This window comes from Adelges cooleyi, unplaced genomic scaffold (genome assembly GCF_023614345.1).
Source record: "Adelges cooleyi isolate 19-005CV unplaced genomic scaffold, UGA_ACOO_1.1 ACOO_flye_CR_arks_rails_tigmint_CR_PRNA_26, whole genome shotgun sequence".
NCBI lineage: Eukaryota > Metazoa > Arthropoda > Insecta > Hemiptera > Adelgidae > Adelges > Adelges cooleyi.
In genome coordinates this window covers 300,666-313,980 of record NW_026095926.1, presented here as the reverse complement: position 1 = coordinate 313,980, position 13,315 = coordinate 300,666, and the positions used below count along the sequence as shown (strand labels likewise).

Below are 13,315 nucleotides of genomic sequence, written 5' to 3'. Positions count from 1 at the left end.
TGTCAGTATTTCGAATTTAGTCTTATAAATGTATAGGAAAAAATATAAATTTAAGACTTACAGAATATAATCCATCTCTCAAGGAATATTTATAAATTAATATAAATGTTTATTTACTTTTTTACTCGGAATCGAATCGAAAACACGTTTTAAGTTGTGTTATTTATTTAAATAAAAAGAAAATATATTTTGATGTGATATTTTCGATGCTTTCCATGCTGGAAAAATAATGTCGGTAAACAAAACATAGTTTAATTGAAGAATGCTCGATGTGGGTATCCAAAAATGTTTTCAATTTTTACATATTTAGAAATTTGTTGTTCATTATAAAATAAAAATTCTCAAACATGACAAAGGCCGTTATTATTTAAAGGATATACTGATAACTTTTTAACAGTAATATTATTATTATTTTTTTTATGGGGCTAATAGAAAAAATTATATTAAACACTCTATTATTTCTTAAATAACATATTACATATTCGGTTTTTTTTTTTACAATGTAATAAACTGCTTATATTTTTTTTGTTTTTGGTTTATATTATCAAAACTGTATATTATGGGTGGTATTTTTGAAAATTGTTCTCAATTTTGCAGTATAAAATATAAACAGATATTTTATTGAAGCTTAGGTTTCAATTGAAAATCTATTCATTTGCTGAAAAAATGAAATTGTTTTTGTGGGTTCTGCTGTTGTTGTCGTCGTAACCGTTCTTATTTGTATAAATGTTTCATATGCGAAAATATCTCACTGAAAAACCACTTATTTTTTTGTTCGATACAGGTCGATATATACTACTATTAGTTTTAATCACTTTATGCAAATTGTTGTTTTCAAGTTACAACAATATTTGTTGTCCCTAAAAGGAATTTTTCTGTTAGAATACAATATACAATAAAACTAAAAAGGCATGATTCTAATGAGTTAAAAGTTATAGTGTTAAAAAACAGTAATAAGGATTTTTTTATTATAGCCAGTTTTTTAAATGGTTTTTATAATATCTCACTAAAGTAGACCTCTTTGCTTAAACAAGCAAGATAAAAAAAATGTATACATTTTTTCCGCCCCAAGTCAAAGAAACAATACTCAGTAAAACCATTAAGATTTTCCATTCTAACTTCTAGACTATTCTTTTCAATTTAAAATTTAAAAAAATTACAGATATATAGTTAGACTTACACTACACTTAATCAGTACTTAGCTTGCAAAATTTTTGTCCAAAACTAGGTTTAACAAAGTTGATAATTATTTTTTGGAGGGGAAAAAGTTGATTTTCTTTCAGAAATATCTGGTATTAGGTTTAACAGTTACCAAATTATGTGCTTATCTAAATTTTAGCTGTCAATTGTCATATTTGAAGAGATATACTACTGGCCGTCATTCCCTAAATTTCCCTTACTACATATGTATTATATTTGTAAACTGTATTACTATAAATCAAAGATCAATTTGAAAAGTATTTAACTTAAAAAATTATACTTTTCACGAAACCTTGGAGGGGAGTTGAAAGTTGTTTGGTTTATTTTATTTTTTTGGCGATGCTTTAGAGCTGAAAATTAGTTTGAAGATGAGATAGGTCTAGCAAGTGCAAAAATGTAGCCAACTTTTTTTTATAAAAAATCATATTAGTGAATAAGTCGGTGCCTTAGTTTTTTCTAGCTAAATTATGTACTACAGTATTAAGATAATTATAGTAGATATTTATATTACAAAATTGTACACATTTGATTACCAGGAATTTGTAGGGAGTTATGATTGATATTGTATGCATAACTTATAACTCTTATACTAAACATATGGGTTCATATTTTTTTTAACCTTAATGTCCTAATAGGATATAGTATTATACTTTTGTTGATAATGTCTTATTTACATAATTTAATTTTGTACTCTACATTATAAGTGTATTCAACTGCCATATTATTTTGAAAAACCAAAGGCTATTAAAACGCAAAACCTTGTACAACAATCAACGTAATCTATTAAAACAAAAGTAAAACTAATGATAGATGTGTGGATAAGAGCATTTTTATTTTTAAAAACATATCTAATTTTATTCTGTATAATATTATGTGTAAAATTGCTTATTGTGAAATATGTACATTAATTAATTGACGGCTAATATTGTAATATGAAACAGAATATAGACATGAAGTGCATTATAGAAATATTATTTTATTAAAATAACAGTAGTATTATATAATTTTAAATGAGTTATAATAGTATTAATTCCTCGTCTAAACGTCTTAGCTGATTCTCGAGCAGTTGTACTGAACCGCTGTTATTCAAATTTATTTGATTCCATACACCTAAAATTCTTTTGTATCTTTTGTGTGTAATTCCATCCCACAGCGTAAAAGTCCTTTTATGTGTGTTAGTCCAAACTTGTTTTATGTACGATGTTGGTACTCGTGCACTCATGTATAATCCCACCATACGACTCATCCATAATAAATAGACATCATCGTCTACATTCCGCAGTGGTCCACCTAAAATGTATAAAACATATTTTTTTTTAATTTGCTAGTAATCATAACTTATACAAAAATAAATAAATATATATATTTTTAAATATTTCAAAACCCAAACAGCTCAATATTATGTGTAACTAATTTACGTCTGATCATATTTATTAAAGCAGAAACAACATGACTTCTTCTCTGATCTGCAAGTTCTGTCAAATCTAAATCACCAAAATCTGCAAAAATTATAAAATACAAATTTATTTTAGTTGCTCCTGATACATTATCATTGCTTTACATTTTATAAATATTTTTGATACAACCAGCCGACCAAAAGTTGATTTAATTAAAATTGTTGTTTGACATATTATAGCAACAAATATAAATAAAATGAAGCAAAATTCATCTCTAACACAAGCTTTAAAGGCTATCTACGATTCGTAATTACTTTGGTCGTTATCGAATTCAGGATCATCAATTCCTACAAAAAATACATTGAATTAATTATGGAGTAAATCAAATCTGGTAAAAGGAAGGGAAAGAGTATAGAAATACATTTTAATAGTGCTAATAGAATTATTTTCACTGTGCCGAAAATATCGAGAAAAAATAAATACTAAATAGTCACCCTATTTAAAGTGTATTGTGTTGTGTTTTACGCATTATAATCTAACTGTTTTTCGAAAGAATGATTTTACTTCAACTTCATTACATCAGGTATAAAAAATGTATTCAAATATGAAATTTTGTTTACTACAATCTATTTCTTTCAACCTAACCTGTCGTTGATATTTTATTGTAATTATTCAGACAATTAGTTTTACACAAAACAAATTGTATTGTTCATATTTTAATATATTTATAAGACACATTTAAATATGCCCCCCTTCGATTAAAATGTAATATATAGGCTATTTTCGACTATAAAACAAATTTGTAATTACTTTGATTTATATCATCAGGCAGTGGAAGATCTGTAAGAAGTACATCAAACAACATATAATTTTACAGTCACTCAAAAACAGAGGTATGAAAATATAATTGTATATAAATATTAAATTGATTCTAATAGCTACATTTGAATAAACGGTTTGTATAATTTATTTGGCATGATTATCAGAAGCTTAAGCATAAGACAAGGCTTCAAATCGTATTTTTACTATTTTTTAGCTACAGATACCTATGGTATTAATACCTAATTATCAAATTTATTAGTTTTACCTAATGCAACTGCTAATTCTTGTCGAAACCAAAACTGCAATAACTCGCATTCTAAAATTAAAAACAAAATGTATTTTAATTCAACTACATATTTTTTATGAATATGATTGTTCTCAAAGTAATTACAAATAACGAATATGCGTTAAGTATATTAAATATTAATATTATAGAAATGTGGTTACTCTTCATGCCGTTAAGCCAATCTATTTCTGAAATTAAAACAAACAATTTGTGTTCATAAAAAATATTAAACAACCGTATGGAAAAACGTCCATAAAGTACAATGAACATTATTACCTGGTATTTGGAGAACATATTCCGTTTTTTCTGAAATGAGCAGTAGATATATTTAATATTACCATTGATGCTGCATTTCATTTTCTATTTTTTTTTATAAATAGAAGGACAGAGCTCAAGGTAGAAAAAAAAACGTGTATTAGTAAATTAGGAGAAATTTGCTTCACATATAAGGAATATTTTCATAAAATTAAAATAAAAACTATTACCCGGTACAGCGATCATAGAATTTAATTTGCCTAAAATTGACATTACATAAATTAATGATAGTGGATTTGATTTGCTATTATAAATCGTTACATAACATATTTATATGTTAGAAGACGAAGGTCAAAGTAGAAAAAAACTATATTAAATAAACTTGGAAACCGTTATGAAAATATAATGGCTGATTTGAAGCAGTCGTGGCGATGTGAATATTATAATATAATAAGCAGACAAGGTTGACGAAGCTAACATCAGTATATATTTTGTTTTTAAATAAAAATTCCATTTAGATTTCGGAGTCAAATGTAATATTCATATCACTTACCAATTGCATAAAGATACATTTTTACATCGATATGCCTTATGAATTATTAGAGATAGTGGATTAGAGATACTAGATTGCAGGACATATCCATTTATATATGAATCTGCATGAAGTGTAGATACTCTTAACTTCAAATATTTTTTCTACTACTATCTTTATTTTATTATTATAATAATTATAACTACCGAAAGATTCGAGTCTAACGCGATTCTCAGCTTCCATTGCTTCCATTACATATTCCAATCCATCTAGAATAAACAAATAAAGATTCGTGCTATAGTAAAATATTGAAATAAAATAAAATTAGGTACAAGGTGCACTTTTCTTAACTATCAATAGAAACTATACTTTTTACTTTACAAATAACTCGACAAATAGGCACGCTTTACAAAACAGTTATGTATTAGCATGTTAGTTTTATATAAATCTTACTTAATCCAAAATTATTTTCTACAGTAAAATCATTTATATTAAAAGCACGTGCGATGGCTAGATCTGTAATAGATAATTGAAAAATATGTGTAAAATCTTTGAAGTATAAAAGACTTAGAAACATTTTTTTTATAAAAAAACAATGTTACTGACTTGTAATTAAAAATTGCTTTTTGCAATCCGCTGTAAAAAAAAGTAATAAATTGAATTTTTTTTCAAATTTGCAACTACAACTTAAGTTAGCTATTGTGTAAATTAAAATGAATTACCTTCATCATCTGTCGAAACACTTACAACGGCATATGATATAATAAAACAGAAAAGATTCATTTTTATCTGCAAATAATAAAAAAACATTGATATTTATTAACCGTCTAACTTCTAGACGGTTCTAGAAAGGAATTTTTCTGTTAGAATACAATATAAAAAAATCAATTTTACATGTAATAGATTTTAACTATACAGTACACCTTGGTTACCTCTACTCTAATTCTAATTTGAATACCTAAAACTACGGTTAGGAAAAAAACAAAGAATCACAGCCACTTATATGTAAAAATAATTTATTTCCACTATTTTATTTAAAATAAATATGCTTTGCTTAAAAGTTAGTTTAATGTAATATATGGGAGCAATTTATAATCAAAATGTATATTATAGTATATATTTATGTATATATTTTAAAGTTCAGACCATATTAGAGGGGGCGTGGAATCACAAGTCTTTTAGAACTAATTGTGTTTCTAATTAATATTGTGTATTATTATATTTTATACATTGTACTTTCGTTGTATGAAATGCGCTAGTATATTATTAGCCTTAAATTGGTATCATTATGCATTACTTAACATAATAATAATACCCATACAATTTCACAATAACAGTCATGTACCAGATGTTTTGTACTATTTAATTGAATAGACCTTTAAGTTACTGTTTCCAAAAACACAATATATTTCAATTGTTTTCAAATAGTATACTAAGGTATAGTGAAAAAAGGAAATTTTTAAAATCGTTTTTATAATATCTCACAAAAATAGCGCCTTGAAAATAAAGTAAACATTTTTACTTTAAAATAATATTTGGTCCAAGTCAAAAAAGGAATATTTAGCAAAATGGTTTAGATTTTCCATCATAACTTGAGACGCTCAGAAGCCAAACTGATTAACTCCGTAAAATTAAATTTTTCAGGACAGGCAGTTAAAGTTATTTGAAACAATGTATGTAAGTATTCAACTATGGAGTTATTTATCATAGCCACTGGAAATTATACACTTTTGTAATCCACAATGCTATCATTCGCAATTTGAAAAAAGTGGAGTTAATCGGTTTGGCTTCCGAGCGCCTCATTTATAAATAAAAACTTATTTTTGGAGGGTATTAATTTCTGTCTAATATACGTGTACAAATTTGTTTTTAGCGTTTTGTTTTGAGATCATTAAAAATAAAATTAAAAACCTAAAAACACAATTTTTTCTTAATTTTTTAAGTGAACAATAAAGTTTTTTTGAATATTGACTAAATTTCTTTAACACGGACGATGAAAACATTTTTTTTTTTAATATATTTATAATGTGTATACAATTATCAATTAAACGATAAATTATAAATGATTTATATAATATAGTACATAAACTTAGTAAATAATACATTTTTTGAAATGAACTATATTATTCATAAAATGTATGTAAAAGTAATCATTTTTCGAAAAAAACTTTAATTCGACAAAATCTCGTTTTGTCATGTTTATCATTTTGAAATTTTTTTTTAGTGATTGAAAAAAAAATTTAAGAAAATTGTACACGTATATGAATTTAGTTAAAAAAATTACTAGCAATAAAAAATCCTTATTACTGTTTTATAACATTACAACGTTTGACTCATTAGGCTCATGCCTTTTTAGTTATAGCGTAATTACAATTTTTAGAGTTTAATTGAAATACTTACTCAAATTAAGGAGTTTGTAAGAGGTTCTTGGACAACAATCGACTTGTTCAGTTTTTGAAACTAAATTTACTACTTGCGACTATTAGATGGGCTTTTACTTCGACCGAAAAGTCACAATCCAAATGTTTTTTTGCAGTGTAGATATTATGTTCATATATTTACACAACTCACTCAATTTTTTTTTGTGTGATTTATTTATACATACTTTACTTAGAAAACGGAGTGTAGCGGTTTTCAACGCAATACACATACATGAAAAAAATATATCATGCTTGGCAAGTTTACCTCTGTAGCCACTTTGATTGTAAATAAACAACATTTCAACATCTGAAATTGTTCAGACTTAAACGTCAAAACAGTTAACGAAACTCTCATAATCTACCATGCAAGGTTCCACTCTAAACTCAAGGGTCATCCTATCCAACTTGTTTATAACCTCACTTCTATATCTCTACCAGACATTCTGGTCTTTGCCGTAATTAATCAAGAGATCTGGTCCAGTAATTCCAAGTAAAAAAAAGTTCTAGCCGTATGACTCTCCTTCGAAAAATTTCACGAATATATATCATAATATTGTATAACACGAATTTTTCTCATCTATCATTATTCGTCGACAATTCGGCTTTTAGCCAGCCCAAGGTCATATATCATTGTGTTCAATATAATATTGAATTTTCTTTAAAAGTAAAAAAAAAATAAATAAACGAAGTATAATGAATAAAGCGTACCTACATTTCATATATAGGCATGTTAAAAAAACCAATATTACCGTTGAATCGAATTGCAAAAGTTTTAAGGTAAAACATTTTTTTTGTTATACGTTCATACGTGTTAAGTTATACGTAACAATATGTCACTAATTTGTCCTTTCATCAGTGCGGTTAAATGTTTACGTCCAGTTTATCTAGCCACTAAACTGCCTTGTCCGACGCTGAACGTAGGTCTTCGAGAGTTCCAATAAACTTCCTATGCTCGCATTATATGATACATTGTGTTTGCCTCCGCTCCGCAGTCACATCTCTGATCTTCCTTAATGCGCCACTTGTGCATCAAATGGTTACATCGGCCTTGACCTGTACGAATTTGATTTAGTCTAGGCTCGGGGTCTCCAACCTTTTTTTACGACAAGCCAAATCTGAGATACGCTTTAGCATCACGGGCCAACATTTTTTAGATGAATAGTGAGGTAATTAAATTGACGAATAGATAAAAATAGATTAGATTTTTTAGATTTTAGAATAATGCATATATATTTTTATTTTTATAATTTTAAATTTGTTTTGTATTGATACTAGTAAGTAACTTAAGGGGATTCGATACCGACCGTTTTCAAGGAGTTTTGTTTAGGCGATATTTATGAAAAAATTGGTTTAAATAAACTTCGACCATTTCAATTAATTTACCGGTTAATTTGTATAAGCTTGTTCGTTATTCATATTAGATTAGTTAAGTGTTATGCTAAACAATACATTGCGTTGGATACCATTAACATGTTGGCTGTGTAATTTATCGGGTTTGTTTCCTTATTACTATGAAGAATATATTATTGGAACTTTAACTACCTAAGTTATCAAATATGATGTAAACAATGAAAAACGCTTGCGGGGGTGTAGACTTGTGCCGAAATATGTCTTTCTTACTTTGATTTTCGTATAGACGAACTTTTGTACTTAAACTGCTAAATGAAGTAACACAAAATTACTACACGAAATGCAATATATTTACAAACTGCGTATATATGTATTACCAGTGGCATCATACATGTCCGTTAGAACTTAAAAGTAAAAATTCCCTTTCTTATGCAGGTTTCGTATAGGTTTCGTTTTATAAAAACAAGATTCTTGTTTTTGAAAATCATAACTTGTGAATAACATCTTATATTTTGGGCAGGTATTGATTTCTGTCCAACATACTTTTTTTTAAGTGTTTTAAACGAATTAAAAAATTAGCTTTATTTATAAAAACACGAGTAAACCAAATAATAGAACAAGTAAATGAGTTTACATACCTGGAAAGTGCAATCAGCAATGATAGAAGTTATAGATGTGAAATAATAAAACGTAACTGTCAAGCCAAAATAGCATTTAGCAACAATAAAACTATATTAATATCAAGTAACATTAGTCTATAAACAATAAAAAACCTATTGAAGACGTATGTATGGAGTATAGCCTATAGTCTATATGGGGGTGAAACCTGTACAATAACAATGGAAGAACGAAGAAGACTTCAGGCGTTTGAAATGTGGTGTTATAGGAGAATATTAAGGATAAGTTGGACGGACAGAGTAACCAATGTAGAAGTACTGGAAAGAGTATCAGAAGAAAAATGACTACTATTGATACAATCTCTAAGAGTAAACAGGGATTTGTGGGTTAGAAAAACTGGGTGAATTGGTTCGTGTAACACAGGCATAGCTGGAACTTTCCTTGCGCTCAAATAGCATGGCTGAACAATTCGGACACCATGCTTATTGTATTATTGTTTAATGACTTCGTATTACCAATAAAATAGTTGTGTCCTGCATCATAAAGGAATGTAGTAGCTAGTAATCTAATATTAGCCAGTTAAGATGTAGATGATGAATCCTCTTTATTAACTAAGTGCCTAAGTTCAGGTTGACTCAACTGACGTTACATGTATCTTAACGGATAAAAATGATGCCAAAAGGAGATACAGAAAAATTGATAACGCGTGGTCCGAAATAAGCATAGCCAATATAAACCAATCCCTAAAATCACTTGAGGAACAGTTACGGTTTGGACATCTACAAGCTCGACCCACATATTAACCTAATGTTAGAAAATTACTAGGGAAAAATATAGTTAGAAGACCAAATTGATGGATAGGCCATATAATGCGACATGATGGATTATTGAAACTGATTATAGAAGGAAGAGTAGAAGGAAAGAACCACAGGGGAAGACCAAGATTGGAATACATTTAACAAATAATAAAGGATCAAGGATGTGACTCATATGTAGAAATGAAAAGGAAAGCGGTTAAGAGAGAATAATGGAAGTTGGCTGCAAAATAGTCTACGGATTGAAACCATAGAGAAAGAGAGAAAATCTAACTTTACTAATGTTGTTTTTACAAACAACATTTAGCTACTAGTTTTTTCTATTTTCTGTTTTGAGTAGTTCAACCTAATTTTTTGATACAATGCAATTTAAACCGTTAACAGAGACTTATTTTTGAATATATTTATTAGGGTGGAAAAATATCAAGTTTAGCGAAATTAATTTTCATTCATTTTTACTTTGCTATACATATTAATACATTTATCACATAAAAATTGACTCGTAAAACCATAACCTTCTCATCTCTGAACCGGAGAATATTGTGACTAATATGAAATGTATTTTTGTTTATTATTTGCAGATAAAAATGAAACTCTTCATTTTATTGATATATTTTTTCTTCGTGGATGTTTTGGCAAATCATATTGGTAATTATATTATTTTCACAGTTATCAACTTAAAGTAATTAAAATTAAAAAAAAATCAATATTTCAATTTATTACAGATACTTTTTTGGAATTGTTTTATATTACAAGTCAGTAACATTTTTATTTTATAAGCAAATGTTTTTTAATTTTTTAAATCCTCTCATTTTAGACATATTTTTTAATTATGTATCACAGCTATTACCTTCAGAGAAGCTTATTTTATAAACAATTTAACTGTAGGAGATAGATCTGGAATAAGTAAGATATTATATTTCAAATAATATACTAATATATATAGAATCTTGGTTTTTTGTACCACTTTATAAGTTATTAGTATATTTAAGAACAATACAATGTATACATTAGCGATATCTAATAATCTAACCTAGGGAGAAGCATGAAGTTAAATGGCTACTGCCCAAAGCCGGGTTTAATAATTATTATTCTAAACATTTGTATATTACCTAATTTGATTTAATTTTATTATTGTAGTATAACAAAATCTTCATTTGTTTATTCTAGATGGATTGGAGCATGTAATTGAGACAATGGTTGATGATAACACTGATGCCCAATACTACGAGGAGTTCTGTAATCATAATTATAATAATAATAAAAAACATTAAGATATGAGTAGAAAAATGTATTTGAATATGTTATAAAAAATGCATTGCAATTGATAAGGTTGTGAAAAAATGCTAATGCTGACGTCGTCTAATTAATATGTTTTATTCTCATCGCCTAGACTGCATCAACTGGGCCATTACATTTCACAACAATTCCCTAGTCTATATAATATAGTTTTTTTTTCATTAACCTTCGTCTTCTAATTGATAATTATAAAATGTAATATATTTGTGTAGCAAATCAAATTAAACATCATTAACCTATGTAATGTTATTTTTAGGCCATATTAATTTATTGATCGCTGTACCGGGTAAGAGTTTTTGTAGAATTTTATGAAAATATTTCTAATATTTCTTTCCTATTGAATTTTCTCGTCGTATTTAATATACAGTAGAGCATATTTCTTCTGAGTTACTAATGAGAACACGTGTTTTTCATACCTTGAAATTCGTCTTCCTGTTTATAATAGAATAGAAAATTGAATGTAGTATCATTAATTTATACGTTGTTAATTTCAGAACAAACGGAAATTGTCACCAGAATTGCGGGTAATCATTTTCTTAGCAATTCATGGAAGCGTTTACACACAGTTGTTTGATATTTTTAATGCACACAAGATTTTCGTTTCAGTTTCAGCTTTTCCAAATTTTCCCCCATTGCCAAGTAATAACTCCTTTTTATATTTCAAATGTATTATACTTATTACATATTTATTACTTATAAATACTTTAATCGGATGTACCTATTGACAAATACCAATATGACATATCGATTTAATCATAAAAAATTCGCGGGTGCATTAAATCTTTTGTTTTAAATTTTAGATGCCAGTTTTTTATTCCGAATAATGATACAACACATACACCATTTACTAGGTGAATATTAAATTTAAAAAAAATCGTAACATTATTTTTGTATTTTTATAACTCGATTTATAACTTCAAGTCAAAAAGCTATAAATATTTTATGTTTAGGCTTTTAAGAACCATTTGAAATATATTTTAAAACGTTTATTTAATCATCGCTATACGATATAAATTAACATTTTTACAGTAATATTTTGCCTTAATTAATATTGATCTAATTAGACCTCAGTTATAGAGTGAATGTTATGTATAAAATATATTAACCTGGTTTTATTTACTGCATAATGATTCGATGTTTGATGTTTTTGTTACAGGATTAAGAATGGGTGGATATAAAAAGGACCTAAGTAATTACGATTTTTCGATAGTTGTAAATAGCCTTAGAAACTTGTTTTAGAGTTGATATTCGCTTCGTTTTATTTATTTAATGTTTTATGACAAATAATAATTATTTCAATAAACTAAACTTTTTGTTGAAAAGAGAAAGACAGAGAAAGTGACTACAGTGTTTATGAATAATTGACACTTTGGGATTTCAAGTATAGATAGAATACAGTTGATGAGTCTCAACACTAACAAGTGATTGTACACAAATTTAGTTGTATTACAATTCTTTGAAATGTAATGCAGTAATTATGTATAAAGAGCGACTAAAATATTATTTATTATTATTTCTTCGCAACACGGTCATTTAATCATTATTTTCATAGATATGGAAACATTGAAAGACTATGCAGACGAGAGGAGAGAATGTTATGTTGTTCCAGCTTTAATAAATATAATCAGACGTCGTTTGTTAGGTAAATATTATTTTAGAGTTGTATGGTTTTTGAACGCTATCAATATATTTATGTATATATATGTATTTTATTAAGTTATTTAGTATAACAAATAAAAAAAAAACTTTTTTTTAAAAACATGCTTTTCTAAAAACAAAATAGTAAAAAGTGAACTGAAAAGTAAAAAATAATTTTAGTACACGAACAATTTACCAATCAATTGTAGCATATTTTATTTAAAATTTCAATTACTTTGAAAACAACCGAAAATTAACTACAATTTCAAATATTGTTAAACATCTCTAATTTTTTATTAAAAAAAAAAGCGTTTTGCGCTATTCAACAAAGTCCCTAATACATTTATCAGATAATGTTTTATATTGTAAGTTCTTTTATAATTTAAATTTAGTTTTATATTTGTGTGTGACACATACATTTCATAAAACTTTACTCAATGAATTTGGACTTTGTCGAATAGGGCCCACGCTTTTCTTTTTAGTCAAAAATTAAAGATGTTTAACATTATTTAAAATTGTAGTTAATTTTTGGTTGTTTTCAAAGTAATTGACATTTAAAATAAAATATGCTACAATTGATTGGTAAATTGTTCTTGTAATAAAATTATTTTTTTACTTTTTAGTTTACTTTTTACTATTTTTTTTTTTTAGAAAAGCATGTTTTTAAAAAAGTTTTTCTTACT

At 26.8% G+C, this 13,315-nt stretch overlaps 1 protein-coding gene across 2 annotated transcripts in view; it reads right to left on the bottom strand.

The window, feature by feature from the left end:
• Positions 1-2,105: 2,105 nt before the first annotated feature.
• The window catches only part of LOC126837597 (zinc finger protein 701-like), a 69,270-nt gene continuing 58,060 nt past the window's right edge, over positions 2,106-13,315 (bottom strand). The window contains exons 6-13 of one of the 2 annotated variants that reach the window (XM_050571524.1): positions 5,099-5,281; positions 4,946-5,008; positions 3,867-4,761; positions 3,685-3,735; positions 3,408-3,437; positions 2,912-2,944; positions 2,619-2,699; positions 2,106-2,490 (exon numbers count right to left, since the gene is read on the bottom strand). In XM_050571524.1, coding sequence (XP_050427481.1) covers positions 2,216-2,490; positions 2,619-2,699; positions 2,912-2,944; positions 3,408-3,437; positions 3,685-3,735; positions 3,867-4,062 — 666 coding nt within the window. In that variant the 5' untranslated portion in view covers positions 4,063-4,761; positions 4,946-5,008; positions 5,099-5,281 and the 3' untranslated portion in view covers positions 2,106-2,215. Of the gene's footprint in view, positions 2,491-2,618; positions 2,700-2,911; positions 2,945-3,407; positions 3,438-3,684; positions 3,736-3,866; positions 4,904-4,945; positions 5,009-5,098; positions 5,282-13,315 lie in introns of those variants that run through there. The other variant, XM_050571525.1, reaches the window with a different exon arrangement.